Here is a 24,985-nt window from a genome sequence, read left to right as displayed (position 1 = left end):
GAACGTCTCATAAATTATATTTCGATCATCAGCTACTCAAGTAATATTTAAATGTTTTGCATCACAACTGGAAAAGAAAGTTCCTAACTCTGTCATGGTATTGACGTGCTAGGCCAGTTTTTCAGATGGTGCAAATTGAAAGAAACCAGTAGAGCTGGGACAATTAACACCTGCTCAAGAGCTAGTCCATCAGCTTCTGATAGCATCTTTTCAGCTCAGATGTACTTTCAACACCGGTACACCTACACACGAAGCATTTTCTAAAGTGTGACTTTTGTGTTTTGGGTTAAACAAACCGAAGTAGGAAATTTCAGATAGTAGGTGTCTTGTAGACTAACATTTTGATGATAGGAAATCATTTTTGTAAAACTAATCTTTATGTCAGTGGACAAGATAATAAATCAGAGTTTTAAATACAAAGCTCAACAGCACAATAATTAATATTTCAGCCACAAGATAGTATTCCTTCTACACAGTGGTTAGGGATCCTGGGATGATAGTAGGCTGTAGTTAAGCAGCAGAACTGGTGGATGACTAGGCTATGTCTAGGGAAAAAAAATCTCTAAAGAGAAATTATTCTATAATATATATTATCTACTTGAATACAGTGGGATGATAATAAATAGGAAAGGATGTATGGTATTCTTACATGAGAAGATATTCCAAGTCAATAGTGGGTTACCTATTTATCATCAAAGGTGGTTTTATTTTAATTGCTGTTGTTCTCAAGATAATCATAATTCATATTTACATTTCAGTTCCTCAAAAATTAAGTATATAAGTATCAGATTCTCAGTGTAAAAATAAGGGATGCCACTTAGACTTCCTATTTTAAAAATTTCCATCTTGAATGACTGTACAGAAGTAGGTAGGTAAGGATTAGTGGATAATTAGTTTGTAGTATTTGAAAAGCAAATGTTTAAATACACTAATAATAATTTTCTGAAGTGAAATGTACAAACAGATCCCACACTGATTTAAATATTAAGGATAAAAGCTGATGCTAAGAAGACTGTTCAGTAGAAACTGCTGCTTTTGTGGGGTGCTGCTTGTAACCACGTCTCACGGGCAGTCAGATGCAACAGAAGTAACATCAAAGTAGTGAAAGAAGCAGTGAGCTATAGCTCCAAAATTGCCAGTGCCTTCAAGTTTAGGATGATATAAACACTGGTGAAATCAGTCCAAATCTAGGTCTAACAGGATGCTGAAATAAAGAGTACAAAAAAGACATATTTTCTCAAGCCATCCAGAGAACTATTCAGCTTTGCAGTGACTATTCTAGACCAACTTTTGAAATGTAAGAAGTTTCAGGGTTTGTATTTTTAAAAAGGGGTTTTCTGTTCGGTTTTACATGAGTAAGAGTTGTGTATATGATCACCAATGGGAGGAATATGTTATACTTTGCCTCCACCGCAGCAAAAAGTTGAAATATGAATCACGTACTGTATGAGTGAAGACATGCATATTCCTTTTGAGTAGGTGAAGCTGGGTGAAAGCTGTAACTATAGCATTTTTTATTCGGTTTGTTTGGTTATATCCTTTTCAGTTCTCCTGCCCATTCAATCCTAAAAAGAACAAGAAAAAAAGGTGGTGGAGGAGAAGAAAGTGTAAAGCTTGAATCCTAGATGAGAGAGGCAGGAAAACAAAATATTTTAATCAAGTTTCATTCCTCCATTTTTAATTTTTGGCTTTTTGGCATCTACTTACTTTAACAACTATTTTGCTCATGTTTCTTATCTCCATGCAGCAGTTAGTTTTAATGACAAGGATATTTATGTACATTATGTCATCTCCTCAATAACAGTCTGTTGGATGCCTAGCATGCTCTAGTGAAGCATCTGTATCACCTCTATATTAAACTGAAATTTTAAGTACTGAATTAGTTTCTGTATTAGTTAAGGCCTTCTGGAAAGCATGGAAAGCCCAGAAGCTCTACATGAACCTATGCGCCTTTTTTTTGATTCAGCTCTGTAAAATCTAATCTTGCTTTCATTTCACGTTTCTACAGTTCCCAAGATTTAACCTTTCACTTGCTAACCTTTACGCTGTGCTGTTTAATGGCTGTTTGTTAAATGACTGCAAAGCATAATGGACTAAACCACCTTCTCTACACCCTACCTACGTTTTGTAACCATTGACCCACATTAAAGTTTTTTTATTCAGTGAAGATGCTGCATTTGTCTCAAAAAGATGTAAGTTAGCCAGTTTAGGTGAAGAGCAGACAAAATGATCATCTATCCTTTTCCTGTTAGCTTTAGGGTTGTATGGACAAGGAAAATGCAACACAATTTAAAAATAATATAGGATTGGTTTAGCTCTCATCTACACAACACTACAATAATTTCGGTATTCTTAATTGCAAAATGTGGTCTTTTTCACTCCCAGCAGATATAATAAATGATAGGAGCAAAATTATAGTGAAGAGTATGTGGAATAGCTATAAAGAGCTGGAAGCCTTTAGCCATCTCAACAGAAGTGCACTCATATTGCACGACAAAAAAGTGAATAATCTGATTTCTTATTGCACTTTTCATCCGAGGATCTCAAAGCACTTTACAAACATTAATTTTAAAAGCCTCACAACACCCCTGTGAGGTAGGTTTTTTAACCCCATTTTACAGATGGGAAATTGAGACACAGAGAAGTGGAGTGACTCTTTCCATGTCATACCAGGAGTCACTGGAGAATAAGGACTACAGCCTCTACGTCTTTGATTGTTTCCTCCCTTTGTTCCTATAACATGCATAGTTAAACATTTTTTGGCAGAAGAAATGGCTTGCTGGTTTTAGTGTAGTCATGCAAAACAGCACCTTCTTTTTGCAAAGGAAAATATACAGCATTTAGTTTGAGAGATTCTGCAGAGAGAGGCAATGATGCTTCAGTAATAGCAGCTACATTCCTACCAAAGCCGAAGACTTCAGAAACAAAACTTTCCAAATCTGCGGTCCAGGTATCAAATTACTCACTTTCTCCCAAGCATGGGAAAACATGATGGCTAACAAGCTGAACCTATATGTGGTCATACAGGCTTCCTGCCCAGATAGATGGTTTCATTATCCAGGCAGCATTGACTGTTTGAGAACACTTCACTGCTCTTGCTACTACCACTTCTCAGTTCCTAAGTGCTCAGCATAGGAAACTACTGCATCACCTTTTTTCTCCCTTTAAGCTGCAAAGTGAGGTGCGTGCATACAACTCCACATTGCAATCTATGATAGCTAGCCTATGGAAGTATTTAGCAAAACAGTGTTGCTACAAATGAATCCCAAATCTGAGAAAGTTACAGCATTGTATGGGGTGGAGGGTTGTTTATATGTTGCCCCCCACCTCTGGGAAAATCTTATGTGTAAGGAAACTAGGTGGAAAACTTAGTGAGCTCTTCACAACTTCACCCTACACTGAAGAAACAGATCATACATTTAAATCTCCGAAGGCCTACGCAAGGTCTCTAAAAATCTGGACAACCCTACTGACATGGGGTTTGGATCAGAGCCCAAGCCTTTCCATATGCCTATTTCAGGGGCGCACTGAACAGTGAAGTTGGCCATGTGCATTTCATACTTCATTCCTGCAAAAGTTCCTGAAGTTCTTTTACACCACAAGTACTTTAGATAAAGACCCAAGAAATTTGATTTTACAGTAGCTGATTCCTCTATGGACCTTGTATTATCTAATGAAAGTCAAAAGAAAAAGATAAGTGTTCACTTGTTTACTTGATGCACTCTAATTATTCCATTATATATAACTTCTTTCACTCCTCCCCCTCAGCCTGCTACACCTACTTATAATAGTTATAATGCTGGGATATATTGTTTAGACTCTCCTACAATAATTATAGTATTCAACTAATAACCAATGCTCAGAGTGAAATAATGAAGGGTAGAAGTCATTAAGCCTGGCAAGGAAGGGCTGAGATAAAGAACACAGCACATCACAGTAGGATTCAGTATTATAAAGTAGGAGTGAGGCCCACAGAGTGAGCCCATACACACTTTTAAATATTGTACCTAATTTTATGGTTTACTCTGTCTTTTCTTCCTTTTTTTTTCCCTGTTACATTTTGATCTTTTCATTTTCTATGGGTTCCACTTTTTATCCAGTTTTGCTGACTGGAAAATGAAGTACTAAGTTTTTTTCTTTTTTATTTCCCTAGGCACTAAAAGGATCCTCACAGATCTGAATTTCTTCCCTGGTGTGGAGTGATAACTGACCGTACTGGTTTTGGCTGTGATAGAGTTCATTTTCTTCACAGTAGCTGGGTGGGGCTATGTTTTGAATTTGTGCTTAAAAGATGATTGCTAACACAAGGATGTTTTCGTTACTGCTGAGCAGTGCTTACACACAGTCAAGGCCTTTTCTGGTCCTCACACCACCCCACCAGCGGACAGGCTGGGGGTGCACAAGAAGTTGGGAGGTGATATGAGAGGCCTGAACCATAGGCCTCAAACCAAACTTGACTTCTGAGTGAATTCACCTGATCCATGCTATATAAAGTCTCATGGGAAAACTGAAGATTGTAGCAGTTAGCATTCTTCCTCATAACAATGGATACATAAAGAACTGAAGAACTGTAGCAGTTAATATTCTTCCTGTTGACTGTGCCCTGGACCGTGGCCAGGCCCACGCACATCCAATAGAAATGGATACACAAACCATAAACAAACCAGGTATTTCTGTGCTCATAGCCATGTAGATTGTTTGTTAAAAGCAGGACTCTCCCACAGTGAAGATGGAGCCTCACCATCCACCATGAGTGGATGCACTGAGTAGGACTTCCCGATTGTCGGGATGGTTCTCCAATCCTTCACTGTGACAGGGCTCCCGAGCTGCTGCATGGATCCAGACGATGGTAAAGTATTAGGTCTATTGGTGATGTATTTTTCTTAATCACTACAGCTGACTTTATGTAGTAATGATTAGGTGCATTATCTATTCTTTCTGTTCTGCTGTAATGATTAGGTGCATTATCTTGTTTATTCTTTCTGCTGCTTTAAAGTAAAATAAGCTTATCTTTTTAACTAGGTGTCTGTGTTCTTTCTGTTGACCCTGTCAATTGGCAAAACAGGAGGGGACACAGCTGGGACAGCTGACCCCAACTGACTAAAGGGATATTCCATCCCATATGACATCATGCTCAGCATATAAAGCTGGGGGAAGAAGAGGGAACGGGAGGACAAATCAGAGTGATGTTGTTTGTCTTCCCAAGTCACTGTTACACATGACGAAGCCCTGCTTTCCTGGAGATGGCTGAACACCTGCCTGCTGATGGGAAGTGGTGAATGGATTCCTTGGTTTGCTTTGCTTGTGTACACAGCTTTTGCTTTACTTATTAAACTGCCTGTATCTCAACCCATGAATTCTCTCACTTTTACCCTTCTGATTCTCTCCCTGATCCTGCTGTGGAGGGAGTGAGCGAGCAGCTGTGTGGTGCTTAGTTGCTGGGTAGGGTTAAAGCACAACACTGACATATAACAGCATTCCTTGGTTTTCTTCTTTTTGCTACTAAAATACATTTTAAGTAGAAATAATGAATATTAATAAAATGTTTTGGCATAGCAGCATTTTTGAAGATTTAATTTTCTGTACAAATCAGTGTATGCTGATTTAAATGCACAGGTGTTTTTATATAGTCAATGACCTGAAATACACTTTTTTCTTTACTTATGCCATCCTTACGACCTGTTATTACACCTCTCCCTACGTCACACCCACATGAAAAGCATCCAGTCTACAAATACTCACATAAAGTAGAATATAGATGTTCTTACTTAGGTTATTCCTATTAATATCATAGAATCAGGCAGAAATTTAGATTAAAAGAGAGATCATCAGATAATCCAGAAGAAAGGGGAGTCAATGTGTTTTTTTAAATTATGTCATTTGTCATCCATCCAAGTTTTCCCACCCTAAGTCCCTATGAGCTACCTGTATCAGTACAGTTTTGGAAAAATATCTGAAGTTATCTTACAGCTCTTCTGGCAAGTTCTTGACTGTGGTAATTTGGTTCAAGTGACAGACTGCAGCATCTCAAAAACTATCTAGGTTCTGACTCAAGCCAATATGCTCTGTTTAAGATTCTGTCTTTCCACCACAAGATGTTGCTTGCCTTTCTTTGATCATAGAGCAGCTCTCATGCCATCTTACATTGCACTGGTGCCATGGAATAATGGAGTAGGTGAGATTGGCAGGGACCTCTGGAGGCTATCTGGTCCAACCCTTGCTCAGAAAGAAGGGCTAGCTGAGAACACATTCTCAGAGCCCTGTCCTGTCACTCTAGTTTTGAATACTTTCCAGGATGGAGATACCTCAGCATCTCTGGGCGATCTATTCCCATGTCTGACCACCCTCATGATGAAAAATTGATTCCTTAGTTCTAAAAGGAATTTACTTTGTTACAACTTGTGTTGTTTGCCACTTATTCTGTCACTGCACATCGCCATTCTCTCTACCCTCCATGTAACAGGATGCCGTCCAGACAGACCTGGACAAGCTCAAAAAGTGGGCCTGTATGAAGCTCATGAGGTTCAACAAGGCCAAGTGCAAGGTCCTGCACATGGGTCAGGTCAGGGCAATCCCAAGCACAAGGACAGGCTGAGTGGAGAGTGGATAGAGAGCAGCTCCGAGGAGAAGGACTTGGGGGTACTGGTAGATGAAAAGCTGAACATGAGCCGGCAGTGTGCGCTGGCAGCCCCGAAAGCCAACCGTATCCTGGGCTGTATCCCGAGAAGTGTGGCCAGCAGGTCGAGGGAGGGGACTCCCTACTCTCATGAGACCCCACCTGGAGTACTGCATCCAGATCTGGAACCCCCAACATAAGAAAGATATCGACTGGTTGGAGCGAGTCCAGAGGAGGCCACGAAGATGCTCAGAGGGCTGGAGCACCTCTGCTATGGGGACAGGCTGAGAGAGTTGGGCTTGTTCAGCCTGGAGAAGAGAAGGCTCCGGGGAGACCTTATAGCACCTTCCAGTACCTGAAGGGGCTACAAGGAAGCTGGGGGGGACTTTTCAGCAGGGCCTGCTGTAATAGGATGAGGTGTAATGGTTTTAAACCAAGAGAGAGTAGATTTAGGCTGGATATAAGAAAGAATTTTTTTACAGTGAGGGTGGTGAAGCACTGAAACGTGTTGCTCGGAGAAGTGATAGATGTCCCATCCCTGGAAACATTCAAGATCAGGTTAGACAGGGCTCTGAGCAACCTGGTCTAGCTGAAGATGTCCCTGATTACAGCAGGGGGATTGAATTGGATGACCTTTGGAAGGTCTCTTCCAAAACAAACTATTCTATGATTCTACAATAAGTAGCTGAAGATAGGAATAAGATCTCCCCTTAGCCCTCTCCTCACCACAGTGAACAAACCCTTTTTCCTCAGTCTCTCTTTGTACATCATGTGCTCCAGCTCTTTAATAATCTTGGCTGTTCAGCACTGGACTCCAGTATTTCAGTGCTTTCTTGTACTGAAGAGCCCCAAATGTACTGGATACAATAGTGTAAGTGTTGAATAAAGGGAAATCATCTCCAACAACCATCCGGGTACAATCTCCAGTCTTTTCATCCTGAAAGCCAAACATCCAAATCTTCAAAAGACAAGGATTATGATGGGGGTAATTTCTACCCCAGAGAGCGCAGAAAATACTTTGCAGTTATCTACAGGCATCCCTTGAAGTAGATAAGGTTCTGGTTGGTATGAAGCCTGCTTGTTTGGTTTGCAGTATCTGTGATATTTGGTATGAAGGCATACGTTTAGGTTTGAGACGGTACTTGCTGAGAATATCTGTGATCAGAAGTGTATATGTTGGATTTGCAAGGGCAATACAATTTAACCAGTCATCCCCCATCTGGTCCATGCTTCAAGAATCAGGTTCAGGCAGCTCTTAACTGTTTTAACCTGACTTCTGTCTGGGCAGATAACAAGACAGCTTTAGCTGCTGACTGGTATTCATTTCATCCTACTTTTTCTCCCCAGGAAGTCTATATGAGGGAGGGGAGATATTCTGTCTCATAGCCTTATGATGATTCAGTGGAGTATGGCAGTTTCTTGCTTTCTCTCAGGTTTCCACAGCTCAGCAGGGCAGCAGGCAATGAGGAAACCAAAGCTATTCTCCAAAACTGAGATACAGCAGGAAGACAGCAGGGGAGCAGAGGACCAGCTGCACCAACAGGAGAACACCCACTCAGACAGCTCTTGATATGGAGCTTCTGATGGGGCTACTCCAAAGATTGCTTAGGAGACAGTGACCCCTACCTATACCCCTCTCCATGATCATTGCTTCGCAAAGGATGCGGCCCAAAGAACACATTTTCAGTTCATAAACTAACATTTTCTTTCTCATAGACAAAACTCTGAGAAAGACAGGTTGGAAAGTGTTACTATAGGGATACATAATCTCTTTTCACTGGTTTTGTTTCAGTTTTGATCTCTGACACAATGCAGATGTCCATATTGAACATGTCTTCATGTGAACTAGACATCTAGACTCCATTTATAGGCACTGGAGAAACACATGCATCCTGGGATGTCATTTATCTCATCCTAAGTGAGGTATCTAAAGTAGATTGTCTGAATTATTCCCTAAAAGTGACTGTTTCCCTTGATTGTTTATAAATTAAACTGGTGGGATGAATCCTATCCCAACTGCTCTTGCTCAGAACTTTCAAATTGCTCCTTGCTGAACTTAACAATATCTTTAGTATGACACAGTAGAAATTGGAGGGAGGAAGGAATGAAGGAGCTACCCAAAAGGAGGTATATTTAGGTTGCAGATAGAGACAAAGTTATACAGGGAAAGGTTGGTGTGGATGGGGTAATATGGATGCTTTGGATGGGATAGATGCTTGTGATTGCATGAGTTACATGGAGACAGGTGTATCTTACTGAATGAGTCTGATCTCCACTGTAAGTTTAATTACTTTAGTTGTGTTTGATTATCAAAGGAAGCCTGCCTGTGGTTCGATAATAATCTGACCTGACTGGCAGAGGGGACAGAGGCACACATCACTACTGTTCTAGAGGATAAGAGAACTGCCAAATATAATATCCTTGAAACTTCTTCTTCCTGTCTCTATTCCCCCCATGAGTTCAGTGCAAGGGATTTGGAAGGACAAAGACTCCTGCATGCATGAGTGCCAGACTTTGTAATGTAAAGCTTTTCATTAGGGAGTTTGTTCCTTTTTTTCCTTATCCCCTCATTCAGCTTCTTCATCTGTATTTCCCTCATTCCCCATTTTTTCATGACAGGGAATGTGAAGTAATATTCCACAGAATAAGGAGAAAGTAAATACAGAGGGTGCTTGGCCTCTTTGGTTACAGCCATTCTAGTATAAACTAATACTAGACAGAACACCAGACCAAGCGGTGGCATGTGATTATTCATACTGATCAACTCCTAGTGAAGTCCTGGCATGATTTTGACTTGAGTGACTTAGCATCCTTCCAGCAATGTCCAGGCACAGTGCAGAGGTGCTGGTTAAGGACTATTCCCAAGACGAAGTTTGAATGTGGTGATCCTATTTTGGAAGCTAAAAGCTTAGCTGTATGCACTCAAATAATGTAATTGTTGAAATCAGCATTAAATGAGTAGACCATGGTCCATTTTATTCACTCACATAGATGCAGTCTTTGATTACTTGTTTGAAGAGACAGGGAACAAGGCAGGAGGATCTGTAAATTGGGATTGATGGAAAGCACACTGTTAGCCCTAGCTTCAGAAGGAATGAGTAAGGCAAATGGGAACCTATTCTTTTAACCATACTACTCCAATAAATCAAGAACACATACACAGTCAGCCTCCAAACCCAAACAATGGTCACTCACTTAGCCAGCTACAAATACTCATTATGATCTCTGGTTTATTTTCCATCTATATTACATGTACAGATGGCCAATGGCATGGAAATGTCTAAGAAGGAGATTAGAGTACCAAACACCTGTCAAAGGCAAACAACGTATGCTATGGTATCAGATCTAAAAAACCTTTCTCTGTCACTACAGAATCCACAAAGATACTGTCAGTGAGGCTGTTCCAACTACCTCTTGACCTAAAGGACATACAGTGCCACCATTTATAAATTGTCAGCTCCTCCCTCCTGTGAGGGATTTCCTACTGCTGTTCAGATCTGCACTGGAATGTCCTGCTGATGAAAGCTTGTGTCTCACAAAAAGAAAAATTTTGTTGGACAAATGTAGCCACCTGCATATTTACATATATATGCATATATTTCAAACTAAAGACATACCTGCCAGCTATGACAATGGCTTTGTAGTCAGCCTCACAGTACCCAACTGACTTGAGCAGCACAATCTCAGTGCACATCTCTGCTGAAACTCTTACTCCAACCGGCTCACAGAAACAACAAACTACAAAGTGGATCAATCAAGCTAATAACCACAACAGCCGTTTTCCAAGATACACACACACACACACACAGCTACAGAGATGATCTTGCATTGTACAAAACCTGAGTCTGAGTCTGGTCTCGGGACGGTTCAGCTCAGAACTTACTTTTCTGGAGTTCACTGGTCAAAGTAATGTAGACGAGAGAAAGCCAATACCTCTACTTCTGCCTGAAATTATTTTTGTTTTTATTTTTTTCTTCAAGTATTCATCAGGTGACGCATACTGAAATAACCCTAACATATTGTTCACTTTCAATTGCACTTTGTATGATTATTTTTAGGCTCTAGGCTCATTAACAAATCTCTGCACACTCAAGTACCTGAGCTACTCCAAGAGCCAATGAAATTAACCTATCCAATGAATTTCTCTTCTCTATCCCTTTGTATCTGGTGCTATATTATGGTTTATGACTTCAAAATTAATTTATTAAGTGGAACTGCATCAAATCCTTCCCTAAAACTCAGATAAACTGTGTACATTACCGACACACAACCTATCTTCTGTGATGTGCGATTTCAAGGAAAACACCTATTTGCCAAAGGACAGTTGTTCTTTCTTTTATGAATACATTGTTACTACTTTTAGTTATACATTTCTAAATAGTCAGCAATTTTTGCTCATCACTGTTTGCATTTTCTCCACAGATCGTCAAGTTTAATAATCCTGTTTTTCCCTATTATAAAAAGTCTCAAGAGTCAACACTTACTGGTTGGGTTTTTCAAGTGTTCTGTATCTGTCCAGTTCTGATTCTACTGATGACAATGATATAGACTAAACTATTTCAGTTGGAAGGCACCTAACAACGACCTAGTTCAACTGCCTTACCACCTCAGAACTGACCAAGAGTTAAAGCGTGTTGTTAAGGGCATTGCCCAAATGCCTCTTAAACACACATTGGGTTTAGGTCCTTGACCACCTCTCTAGGAAGCCTGTTCCACTGTTTAACCACCCTTTTGGTAATGAAATGCTTTCTAATATCCAGTCTAAGCCTCCCTTAAGGAAACTTCAAACCATTCCTACGTGTCCTGTCACAGGATACCAGGGAGAAGAGCTCAACACCACCCTTGCCACTTCCACTCCTCCTCCTCAGGAAGCTGTAGATAAGGTCTCCCCTCAGACTCTTTCTCTCCAAACTAGACAAGCCCAGAGTCCTCAGCCACTCCTCACAGGACATACCTTCCAGCCCTTAAAAATACACAGATATTTTAATAACTATTTTAATAATGTAAATATAAAAATCCATCAGTGTAGTATAAAGAAACATCAACTTACATCACATCTGGAACGGTAGGTAAATGCTCACATATTAGGGAGGGGAAAAGGCAAAACCAGACAAGAACTGTACTGTGCTACATCACCCATGGTGTGGGTATTCTGTCTAGCCCCTATCCTGATCAGCTATTATGTAAAATTACCCTTCTTTCTTAAAGCCTTTTTATTGCTATTTTAACAATTCTGCATAATGCAGATTCTAGACTGCAGCTTTCATGTCTCTGTCATTTCCTGCTCTCCCAGGAAGGAATCCTAACAGCATATTTCAACAGCAGTACTCCCAGGTTGACCTCCTGATCATTTCTTTATGTCTTTCTGCATTCTTTTTTGGTTTTCCCCCTGCCCAAGTACTGCACTCCCTTTTATACCTGGAACTTATTTTTTCCATTTCTGTGTCAGAAGACTGCCCGGTCATTGAATCAAATTTGTTCTTAAACTCACACTTATCTTTAATCATCATTTCAACATGAATCACTTAAAAAATCCATCTCATGAATAGCAGCAGCATTTTCTACATCACTTTCAGGTTGGAATTCTCATGTGACATGTTGTATAGTCACATTTCTATTTCTCTTGGTGAGACAGCTACACCTGTGCTCATTTGTGGCTTAAACCTGGGAGACATCTCAACTTGAACGCCGATGAAGTGTTCACGGCTCTACTTCTGTGTGTACCAGAACAGATCCAGCCTTCAGGAGCTCTTCCCCCATCTGCCATTTAAACCCTGAAGGATTCTCTACATCAGGTGTTTTCATACATAATTCCCAGAGAAACCCAATCTAATAGGTATTAACTCACACCTGAAAGAAACAGGCTTCCCATGAACTGCTGCTTTGACTGTCTTGCTTTAATTTATACCCAAGGGAAGAAGTGCCTGTTTCCTCCTTCATTTCCCCTTCTCACCCCTACCCACACATCTCCCAGGTAAAATACCTTGTTTAGTAGGACACTTGCTAAAGAATTGGAAGACTAAGAGTAGAAGTTCTCCCAGTTTGAGTAGATTCAATACCACAAATCCCCAAAAAAGTCTGCCAGTCATCACAATAAAAGCTAGACTGGACACAAGCTCCACTAGGAAGGAGAAAACACAAGAGTAGCACAAGACCTATACTTCTTTTTTTCATGCTATTTGGGTAATGCGAAAATATACTGTCTTTATTGTACATTAGGCACTTGCCTAGAAGAAAAATGTGGTGTCCGATCCCTGCTCCCAGGACTGATTTTATAACCTAATAGTAAGCAGTCAAATCATAAGATGTCTTCAGTGTCCTTGGAGCACAGACAGCACGTCCTGCTTCCCCAGAAAAATTACTACCTTTGGCCTACTGCAGTTCTTGATATTTTTTTCCTAGGGTGCCATCGTGCTTCAGCAGAATGCGTAAGAGCATTGCTTACGCAAAACCATCTCCAGTTTAGCTGCTAACATTCTGTGCTGGGGAAAAAGGAAGTGTGACACTGAACTCCTGTATCACTTCTGACACTCAACTCAGGTACGTGAGTTACAGTTAGGGGCAGAAATTCCATTTCATTCTATTCTGAAACATTTATCCTACTCTATCAAATGTAGGAGGATCCTCGGTTCCCAAGAAAGCATTCCAGTTTCTGTTCACTTAAAAGTTGCCCTTTCTGGCTGTATTTTCAGAGAAGGACATCCACAGAATGCTCTCTTAGATGAGAAACAAACTCTAATACCAACTTTGGTATACTTCTTGTCTCCAGTTTTATTCCTAACAGTCTGGTAATAATTATCTGTCATTCCATATTTCTACTGTTACTTTTAAAAATATATTTCATGCTTAACAATCTGAGAGCAAAGTTTTATTCAACCTATTGCAATAGAAACAATTGTTAATTTTCCAATGGATGCCAGCCTTTAAAGTTGAATGATGTTTTAATTATTTGAGATGACAAAAACACAGATAAGGGTTATTCTGTAAAGACTTCAGTCCAGTGCTTTACTGGGTGTCTAAGAAGCTGTTTAGCAGATGAATCTTCCTTATACAGAAGCTGAGGCAGTTAGTAAAACAATAGATTTGATACAATAGAAACCAGAAGGAAAGCAGTTGCATATGATGCCTTAAAATGTATAAGTTAGGAATCTCACCACATATGCTTTGGAAAATGTAAAGACATAACCGTAGCCTGACGTGGGCCTGTGCAGCTTTGCACACACTCCCACGTTAGGTGACTGGAGGTATTCATGCACTGACCTTAACCTTGCTACCATCAGTAATTCATGTCTACAGAATACAAGGAAGAAAATGCTAGCTTGCTTTGTTTGTTTTTGTAATTGTAGATTCAGCTCTTCTGTGAAGTTCCTTTAGTGCCACAGCAAGACTATTACTTATTCTTCCTATTAATAGTATACCCTGCAAAATTAAGCTTTTGGAGATGACAGAACTATCAGATTGATAAGTTCACCTAATAAACCTCCATTAAGTCTTGAGCTGTCAATCCTGTTAACTGGCAAAACTTTCTCCTACAAAGCCAAAGGAAAATTTTACTAAAACAGTAATATTTACTGCCCAGAGCATAAAATATCTGCCATGGATTCCTTGGGAAAAGAAATTAAACAAACCAACCGTGGTGTTATGGATACTTGACATGCTGAGTGTCGGTGACTGACTGTTTTCAGTACTTTCTGCAAGAAGCCTTCATGTGCCAAGTAATTCTGAGGGTTGCAACAACAGCAACTAAAGCCAGCTTGAGTCCATAATCACATCAGTAACCTTTTACAATTACAATTTAACATCCTTTACCAAACTCCTAGAGGTGGTTTCTTTCCTATCATTAGTCCTCTTTGTCTTCTGCTAAATGGCTTAGCCTTTCTTGGTGTCCAGCTCACTTAGCAGTAACTCCCACGGTCTGCTCTCAAAAAATATCTGTAAAATACAGTAATTCACAGGATGCTTTTGTTTCAAAAGAAAGCTTTGTTAGTGGTGTTGTTTATATATTTCAGTTAAAAAAATTCTGTGACTTGAGGCATTTGCCAGGACTGCACATTTGATTCATAAGAATAGATATGGATCAGAAGACATGATCAATCCAGTCTGGAAATTTATTTCATTTTATTATTTGCTAGAGGAACTGTAATAGTGGAAAATTAACTCCTACAGCTACCAAATAAGATTATCTGCTTTCAAGGTGTAAGGCTGCCACTTGTGTTCACTCTTTTAGTACAAATGCTGTAAGCCTGGTGGGAATTTTGGGTGAATAGGGGGAGCAAAATCTGTCCTTAGAGCTGCATTTAAAACACAAGTGGAAAAATAGGAACCTCTAAAAGTAACCAAGCAAAACTTATTTTTAAGAATCATTACATATGTAGTGTCAAGAAGTACTCATACAGAGTCCTTGGTCTCTGTGTAAGTTGCAGTACAGTGTGGACAATGAGATCTTGGAAATAGCACTGTGAAAGGCAAAGGAATTCAAGGAGAGAACATGAAGAGTTTGGTTTTGTACAACCTGTGAATATGTTTCCAGAAATACCATATCTCAGATGTGAGACTTTCTCCAACATCACATCATTATGTTTGTAAATATGGCTGCAAAGAGCCGCTAGATAATTGAATTCACTCTTGGTTCTTTAAAGTACTATAATACATAAGCAACCAGCTTCTTGGCACAGTTTTGCCAAAACCAGATCATTGGTAATGAATCTGGTTACAGAGAACCTGAGCGAGAATAGGTATACAGTCCTAAGGCCACAGCACTTTCACTCGGAATTTCTTCTTCAATCCATCTTATTTCAGAAAGAATTAATTTTACTATATGATCTTGCTAGTCAAGTAATGAAAGAGGCAAAATCAAGGGTTCACTCAGCTTTTATCTGCAGACCGAAGGATGCACTGGAAATACAGAAAAGGCAACCTCTATGCAGCCTCAACTTGAGGATTGCAGTCTCTGCGAATCCAAAGCAGCACTGCTGAGATATATGGTTCCTTTCCAGACCTACTGTTCTGGCAAGACCAGAGAAAGGTTCAGTCACACATAAGCCCTGAAACAACTGACATTACAATGGGCCCAACATCTCATGTTCAGCTAACACTGAAGGCAAGGGTTAGTGAATTAAAAACATAGGCAAGCAACCCCATGCCATGTAAAACAGATTCAGGATGAATCATCATTAAAATAAGATGTGCTGAATATGTTCTGTGATGCTCTTACTAAGGTCTCCAGTTCAGACCCTGAACTCCTGAAGCACCCCATTGTCCTCTACAGAATTTCTGCTTACGTCAACAGAAGTTTCGTATGGCAGAGATCTATAATCTGTCTCATCAACAGTGAATAATTTCTTTACACTGCATAAAGCCATAATTGAATCCTTTGCTCTTGAAGGATCAGATATTTCACATTATCATTTAAGGCCTTTTATTTATAGGAAAGGAGCTAAATATGCAAACCTTCTACATCAGAAGGATACTTACGTACATTCCTAACTTTAAACACAGAAGCAAAAGGGAAGAGGGCTACTAACTGCTTAAAGTTACACATAAGTTTCTAGACACAGCCTGGAAGGTTTATTGAGCTTCCGAGTAAAACATTCACATAAAAGGAAATACTTTTAAATAGTTTTTCAGGGGGAGGAGAAGTTATGTATGTCACGTGCAACACCACTTCATGTAAACGTAACTCAACTTCTTGCTTTGTCCTGATGTAAACAAGCTCGGTATCAGGTCCCATCTCACTTCAGAGAAAACTAATGTCTAAATAAAGATCTTAACAAATCATACTGTCTGTGAGCAGCAAACGGTAAACACCTTGAGCATGGACCACATCAGCAAGCAAAAGTACACTAAACTAACACCGCAGCCATGTTTAAGCGACCCACCAACGAACAAACCACAAACCTGTAACAACTGTAATCTGAACTTTTTCCACCAGAACTAGAGGTATCCAGAGGGTATTTACTCACTAGCTGTTTCTCCACCCTACTCCACAACCTTGTGGTTTCCAGCTCTGAACTACTTGTTTCAAATCTTTTAATCGCATTATTTCCGACAAAAAATTTCACAGAAAATGTTTCATTTTAATGTCTCCATATGAAATAATATAAACAGCTAAACAGCAGAACATGTTGCAATCCAGGCTTGCATCTTCAATGCAGAAAGAAAGTATCAATAAAAGTTCTTATGTTGTGGTTTGACCCAACCACTCCCAGGCTTAAGCACTTTGCAACTAGACCAGAAATGCAACTTTAACTTCCCGGCAGAGGAAAGCAACACAGTGGCCAGGATAAGTGTCTTCCATCTGAAACTCTATGTGGGTTTTTTTTCTGTTCTTCATACTGTTACTGGTGAGAAACCCTAAGCATGCGGTATCTTCTGTTATGGAGGTGAAACAATGCAGCGATAGGGTTTATCAGTAAAGGGTTAAGATCTGCTCCACCTTGTAAAACACTCAGGTATTTATTTAGTCTTCTTTGGCCCTGGAAAAGGCACTTTTACCCATGTACGTTGTCCTAAGTAGTAAAATTATGCTTTCTGGCCTCTTAATTTAAAGCTCTAATTTTCTTCTATTAGGTGTTTTGCCTGTTGGGTACACGTGAGTCCAGCTCTCCGCTCTGATTAATACTGAACACTTCCTGTGTTCACCACATAGTTGACCATTTTCCTACTCAGTTTAAATAAACTGGTATGATTAGTGGTCAGCAGGCTGGAGACGCGACCTCGCTAATACAGCTCTGCTCTCTTTATTTTACCAAGATGTAGAGTGTCTCCAGCGGCAAGCACATCTGGAAAGTTGTGAGCCACCAGGGTTCCCTCAGCACATGTGTCTTTCATCTTTAGATTGGTGTTTGCATCCCATCTTGCTTAGGGGATGTGAGCACTTCAGAAGCCATCTGATGACAGGATCCAGAAGATAGTGGAGGGCACTAACTATCCTAGAGATGATAGGTGGATTTCAAATTATAAGGGCTGATGCAAGTGAAGAAAAAGACCTAAACATCTTACTCGATTTTAAAAAACAATCCTACAATTTAGAGAAATGTGAAAACAGGTAGAACATCTATCTCTATGTCCACATGTTAGCTTTTATTTATTTAAGAAAATGTATTATGTCTTCTTTGAATATACACTGCTGTCTATGTCTTGCAATATATTCCACACGAAAAAAGGTGCAGTACCATGTATTGACATATTGTATATGCCAGCTACCACGAGTTTATTAGAAAAAGTAAAGGAGTGTCTAAAAGATTTACACATCCTAACAATTCACCTCTTGGGAAACTGCAATAGTTTTTGTAGCATCATCTGTGAAATGGATTTGATTGATGTATCAAATTTCCTTAGGTCTAGAACCAGCCTGACTCCTCCTGCCCCTGGCAGATTATAAAATACACAGAGTACAAGCCATCTTTAATGTCTTCATGCGAAATGGGCTAAATGGTGCCTTGGAACATCTGTTCCAGGAGCTCCTCCAACACAGATTTCTTTCTATAATGGAAAAGCTTTGTGAAACAGTCTTCGGGATGCAAATACCTGAGGCAAGCTCTTCTCACAAGGAAGTGCTTCAGTTTGCCTTGCAAATCTGCACCCTTCAGGTTTCAGTCCAAAGGTTCTCAGCAGTTGCCATCACAGAGAAGGGGCACTCCAAGAGTAGCCTTTTCTCTTACTCCTTCCCATCTGTATTGCAATTTACAGGCTAGGTTATCATAACACAGGTCATCTATCTGCCCTTTCTTTGTGGGATGTAAGGGAAATTGGAAAGACTCATCTTTCCTTTAGTAGAGGTGCTGAACATAAGGGCTTCTCAAGTCTATTCATAGAGAGACAGGTAGATATCTGTTCTTCAAACAGATCCAGTACATTTAATGCAAATCTAAAGAGGATGTGCTGGCCATTGATGGGGAATTTTAGGCATTAATTTTGGTTCAAAGGATTGTGCACCGAAATACAAGCACAGACTTTGGCACTCATCTAAAAAAGATATGGGTTTTTTTCTTTTTATTTTAAATTGGTATTTTGAGATTTGTAAGAGTGTTTCTTTAGGATACGTCTGTATTTTCCACATCCTTTAGTTTATCAATTATGTGGCTGGAAAGATGTGATTTTCAAAAAGTCCAAGATGGTTTCAGTGAATGTCCAAGTATTTTGAGTAAGAACTGTATACTTATAGTACCTGTATATTATCTATATCCTCAGAGCATCCCATCCAAAATTCACTTTCTTTTAACAAGAAGTAAGGCAATGAGATGCCAGCGAGGTACTTGAGTTTCCCAGGCTTTACCCTTTACTAACAGAACACTGAAGTTGGTCTAAGAAACAGCAAAATACCTGACCTTCCTCCTCCATCCTCTTCCCCCCACGAATTGCTGCCTCTGAAGTCCTATCCTTGCTAATGGAATTCTTCTATCCCCAATAATTATGATTTTAACTATTTTGTGTTTTGTCCACTTAAACTATAGTTACCTCTGGAAGTTTTCTGAACTGCTATAATGTACAGCACAAGTGACAGAGACTTTTATGAGAACTGTGCAGGCATCCTGGTGTTCTGCATTTCTGCATTTTGTTTCTGGGGATAGAAACACTAAGACACATCCAGACTTCCTTCTAAAGTGCCCTAAAAGGTGGATGGTGGTTTACTACAATACCTACATTGTAGTGAACAGTGAGTGATTAAGACAACTACATTCAGAGATGAGAGACTTAATTTTCCCATCTAGTCAATAGGTAAAGGAAAGTGCCATATTCAGACCATGTAGTTTTAGAACTCCTAACTTTGATTGCACTTTGCTCCCCTAGAAAATCAACAGTCCAAGTTCCACCAGAGCTGCTTATGTTACGAGTGGAAGGAAGAGAAATGCCAGGACCCCTACAGAAATCAATAGGAAACAAACTATCTAAAAAAAAACTATTTACAGATTAGCTTCTAGACCTCACCAAGAGCAAACTGTTATCACCCTCCGCTCCTTGGCATAGACGGAAGGAACTCCATACTACCTTCCTCATGAATTGCTAGTAACTCCTGTAAATCAGCTGTGCTCTAACTGGGATTGTTGCACAGTGATTACTATGTCAATTTTCAAAAGATCATGAAATATTTTCTGATAAAATTCTATTATCACCTTTCCCATTTTATGAGGATTTTTCTTAATGACTAGTATTTGACAGAGAACATATAGGTATTTATTGATGTACATATGTATTATTACTGGAATAACATGGGATCCTGAGAAAAACTACGACCTATGTAATTCCATGTAATATTCACAGCAGCTAATACAGGTACCTCTGTGAAATTTTTTCAGTTCTTAACCACAGCCTACTATATACGGAAGGAAAGCAGTCAAAAAGCAATGTCAGCCTCTGTAGATTGATTAGCACCTCAAATGCATGTGTAACTGTTTGGAATAAATAAACCACTGTGTTTGATTATGATAGTAAAAGTAAACTGAGTATCAAGCCTGCTGGCTTGCCAGAAGCAATTTTCTTGAGCTCTTGAGTTTTGCTTTTTTTTTTCCCTTTATCATTTTTGATAGTGTAGATTCAAAGTTTTTGACATCAGCTGAAATCACAGCAGCAGTTGCACCATAACCTAAGCACCAAGAAACTCAGTCACCATTATCTCTTAAAGAAACTGCTAGACATCCTGCACTTGCCCATCAGGATAGCCATAGCAGTTGCCCATCAGCCTGACCTAACACAGCTTCTCTTCCAGGTTCTGAAACAGCAGTTCCCTGCGCAAGGAAACAGCCTCCCTGTTGCATCAAACTCCCATAACTTTTAAGACTGTCCATTTATGACCAATTTTGTTGGCAAATGTAAGCAAATGAGGAAATGCTACGGATTCAGATATCTGAGAAAATGCTTATAGCCACCCAGCTGGCCACCATCTTGCCCAAATGGAAAGAATACTTCCAAAGTCTTTCTATAAGATGTGACCTTACAGAATGCTGAAACAAAAGTCATACAACTTTCATACCTGGTTCCTAAGAGGAATCCAACTGAGGAGTGCTGAAAGCTTTTCTTATATTTTTATTGGTTAGAAAGGTGAATCTACCCAACCAAAAACGTGTTCCCTGGAAATGGGAACAAAATACTTTTTAGATAGCTCATTAATTTTTGCATGATTCTTTCATTTCACCCCAGTGCATTATGATGTCTGTCATCAGTATATGGACTCTTGAGTAAATGGACACTGACAACATATTTTGAATATAGAGTCCAATATCCCAAAAAAGAGAAAGATGAATTGGTTAATCACATTGCTACTGCATTAATTTGGTTACTACCAGTGACCTGTATGTCTAAATGGCATTTATGCCATGGTATGATAGCCAAAACATATGAATTTTAGAAGGAATTTATCTAAGCCTCTCACTGTCTGTATTTTTAATAGAATCAACCGAAGCACACAGCATTCAACTCTCAAAGAAGCAAACTACATTATAATAGTTCACCCTGAATAGTTTCTTGGGATAGGGGGAAGTAAGGCGCAAAATTTTCAAAGGGAAGAGGCCCATTTTTGCTCATAAAAAATTATCTGCAAACTTGTGACAGCATTTATGTGGGCAACTATTGACATTATATAAGCAGATCCTGCAAATACACTTGCAAATGATCAGTACAGGCACCCAGCTGTAGCTGATGTTTTGCTTGTACCTTTGTGAATACTCTCCTGGTAACTGCATGCATTAATGCACAATGAGGATTATATTTTATGCAAGCATTTTTAGCACAAACACACCTCCACCCTCCTTGTTTGAAATGTGAGTGGTAGTGTATTAAAAAATATTTGGAAGACAGACTTATTAAAATAAATGTTAAGAGAACACAGTGGGGTATATTTTCAGTGTGGAGCAGGGAGATTTAGCTGCATGACTTCCATTAGCTTTAATGAGAACCACAGAGCTAAATCCGCACACACCACACTAGAAGATTAACCCAGAAAACACACATTGTTTACTTTTTACTAATACTCTGATTATTACCACGTTCTTCCTCCTCCTCCTCTTCTTCCTCCTCCTCTTCTTCCTCCTCCTCTTCATCCTCCACATCTTCACCTTCCTCTTCATCCTCCTCTTCTTCCTCTTCAATCTCCTCTTCTTCTTCTCGATCTATCTCCTCATCATCCTCCTCCTCATCACCTTGCTCCTCATTATCATCAGAATATTCCTCCTCTTCTTCATCCTCTTCCTCTTCTTCCTCTTCCTTTTCATCCATCTCCTCTGTTCCATCAGTTTCATAGCACTCATCTACCGAAGAGTTGTCTGCTTTAACCACAAAGGGTTTTCTTTTCGGAGCTGGTTCTTGGGGTTGCTTATCTTGTGTTTTTCGTTTTTTTGCCAAAGGACAGCCATAAACACTGTGCAAAAAGAAAAGATGCAGATTATTACACTATCCTGCAGATTTCTGTAGGTGAGATTGTATAACTCATGTCATTCAGTCATATAATCTAATTCTACGCCATGATTGGTTGTTCTCAAAATCCATGTTTTCAAACTAAAATGCTTCTTAGGCAATAATGACCAAGGTGGAGGACACTTACAAAACCTGTGAAATTGCAAACAATTATTATTTGTCTCAAAGTGTCACACGTACATTTCAGCATAACATTTACAGAACTGATACAAATATGTGTTTTTCCTTTTCATTCTTTTCCTTCTTCTTCATGTTACACTTTTTTCTAAGGCAGATGAATATAGTTTAAAAAACGTACCTGTTAGCTATCAGTACAACAATCAGGAATAAAGCAATGCTTCACAATTTTGTAATATTCAATAAGGCTTTGACTCTGTACAATTAAGATATGTTCCAACACTATTTAAATATTGAAAATACGACCACATTCTCAACACTGTTATTTGTTGTTATTATTATAAATGATGAATTGCTCTTTAATTCTCCACTGCTATGCTCTGTTATATGCTACAAGGCTGGGTAAATGGTAAAGCAAACTGCCCAACACAACCAAACCAAACAGTTTTCATGGCCAGTGTTGGAAGTGTTCTCATATCGAAAAAAATCAAACAACAAACAAAATCCTTTGTCAGTGAAGGAAGTCAAAATTTTCAAAGTTGTGTACCACTTCCTCATTGAAAATTTTAATGTACTGTAAAATAAATAGCACCTCAGAGTTCTGGTCTTCTACCAGAGTAGCCACCTGTTTCTCAAAGGTCATATGATCTGTGTTTGATGAATGTGATCACCCTTGTGTAAGCCCTATAACCCCCTGCAGAGAGTGACTGCCCACACAAATCACTTCTTGTTTAAAGAACTTCCTCTTTGAACTTTTTAATTGTGTGATTATAAATACTACTCAAGCTACATTGGTGTTCAGTCTTCTTCCTGTGATTAAATAGTTTTGGGACACTTAAACTGTTCTTCCGAGCCCTTTCTGCATATCTACTTATAACTTCCTCTTTACGATGTATTTTTCTTCTTTTTATCCTGACTACAATACACAGATGAGCTTTATCACTTTTTTTCCATTCTAATAATGTTTCATATTCTACTGATAGACCACTGAAAAACAGGGGATTTTACTGTGTTTAGTACTTCACTGCATAAAGAGATGCACTCTTCATGGTGTCTGCATGCTCTTGATCTTGGTGTGATTTAATTGCATCCCAGCAGCTATGCAAACCAATAATTGAAACAGCTGCTTAGATAAGGGGCACTTTAATTAAGTGCCTAACCATTTTATTTAAGTGCCTAACTTAGCCACTGTCTTACCTCAATTTAAAGTACTTGCTTGAAGGAAGGTGGACTCAGACTGCCTGGCACGTGCATATCTAATGAACATACAGTCACAAAAATGGTATCCATCATGGCAAACCTGCTAAGTGAGACCTCCTCTGCATAACACAGACACCTCTCTCTCTGTGTAGGGACTATAGGTGTTTTTAAAGCCAAATCTAGTGTGCCTAAATTAAACACTTCCTTCCACTAACCCTATCAAGACATAATGAGTAAATTTTAAGTACCTCCATCTAGCCAGATTCCAATTATTTGGGAGTGGACATGGGGTAGAAGTCTTAAGGGGATATAGTTTCCAGACACCAACACCAAAGTTGATGCCCAGTGGTGCAGGCTACAGGGAGAATAGATCCACATCCTCCAGATCCATGGACCACACTCCATCCAGATCACATAGCATATCCTGGGGAAGAGTATCCGCTCCTAGGAGATGAGCCCCTGCACATCTGGCTGCAAGTAACTCAGTCTGATACAGAACAGGCACACAAAAGCCCAATCCTTCACTAACTTAAGAGTCCTAAATCTGGGAAAAGAGGACCACAAAGCTTCTGGTGTTTCCTCTTTGGACTACATTTGTTTCAGTCCAAAGACACTTCAACATATATTCCATAAATATGGTGGAAATCCTTGTCCCCAGGTTGCCACTACTGCTCACTGCCAAATGACTGCCCTGTCTCTTGTCCTCTGAGTCCTCCTTTGGTCAGGCCCCAGCTGCTCAGAACTGAATCACAGAATCATAGAATGGTTTGGGTTGGAAGGGACCTTAAAGATCATCTAGTTCCAACCCCCCTGCCATGGGCAGGGACACCTTCCACTAGACCAGGTTGCTCAAAGCCTCATCCAGCCTGGCCTTGAACACTTTCAGGGATGGGCCATCCACAGCTTCTCTGGGCAACCTGTTCCAGTGCCTCACCACCCTCTCTGTGAAGAATTTCTTCCTGATATCTAATCTAAACCTCCCTGTTTTCAATTTGTACCCATTACCCCTTGTCCTATCACTACAGGCCCTTGTAAAAAGTCCTCTCCCAGCACCCTTGTAGCCCCTTCAGATACTGGAAAGCTGCAATGAGGTCTCCTCGGAGCCTCCTCTTCTCCAGGCTGAACAAGCCCAACTCTCTCAGCCTTTCGTCATAGGAGAGCTGCTCCAGCCCTCTGAGCATCTTTGTGGCCTCCGCTGGACTCGCTCCAAGTGGTCTATATCCTTCTGATGTTGAGGGCTCCACAGCTGGATGCAGCACTCCAGGTGGGGGCTCACCAGAGCAGAGTACAGGGGCAGAATCCCCTCCCTCGACCTGCTGGCCACACTTCTCTGGATCCAGCCCAGGAGACGGTTGGCTTTCTGGGCTGCCAGCGCCCACTGCCGGCTCATGTTCAGTTTTTCGTCCACCAGCACCCTTTCTGAGAAGAAAGGTGGGATGTATCTTCATGGAAATTATCTTACATCACCCCTGTTCGGGCAGGTAGAGGAGTTTGATCTCCACCAGTCTGGATGGTGCCTAGAACTGGGGGCAAAAGGGAAGCACTGTTGTTGTTCTGACCACACCAGCTTTATTTTGGTGCTTCCCCTGGTGTTGTGGGGGTTCAGGAGCTGTTTATTTAAACTCTCCATATGGAGCTCTG

At 40.0% G+C, this 24,985-nt stretch overlaps 1 protein-coding gene across 1 annotated transcript in view; it reads right to left on the bottom strand.

Moving 5' to 3' along the window:
- Window positions 1–21,971, bottom strand: part of LOC104511716 (myelin transcription factor 1-like protein) — a gene marked incomplete at both ends in the record, with an annotated part of 55,552 nt that extends 33,581 nt beyond the window's left edge. Inside the window, one exon of the mRNA XM_010154436.1 lies at window positions 21,598–21,971. Coding sequence (XP_010152738.1) covers window positions 21,598–21,971 — 374 coding nt within the window. The remainder of the gene's footprint in view (window positions 1–21,597) is intronic.
- Between the last annotated feature and the right edge of the window lie 3,014 nt (window positions 21,972–24,985).

This window comes from Eurypyga helias, unplaced genomic scaffold (genome assembly GCF_000690775.1).
Source record: "Eurypyga helias isolate BGI_N326 unplaced genomic scaffold, ASM69077v1 scaffold13986, whole genome shotgun sequence".
Taxonomy (NCBI): domain Eukaryota; kingdom Metazoa; phylum Chordata; class Aves; order Eurypygiformes; family Eurypygidae; genus Eurypyga; species Eurypyga helias.
Note: the sequence above shows the minus strand (reverse complement) of the source record. Positions and strands in the feature narration are given on the sequence as shown.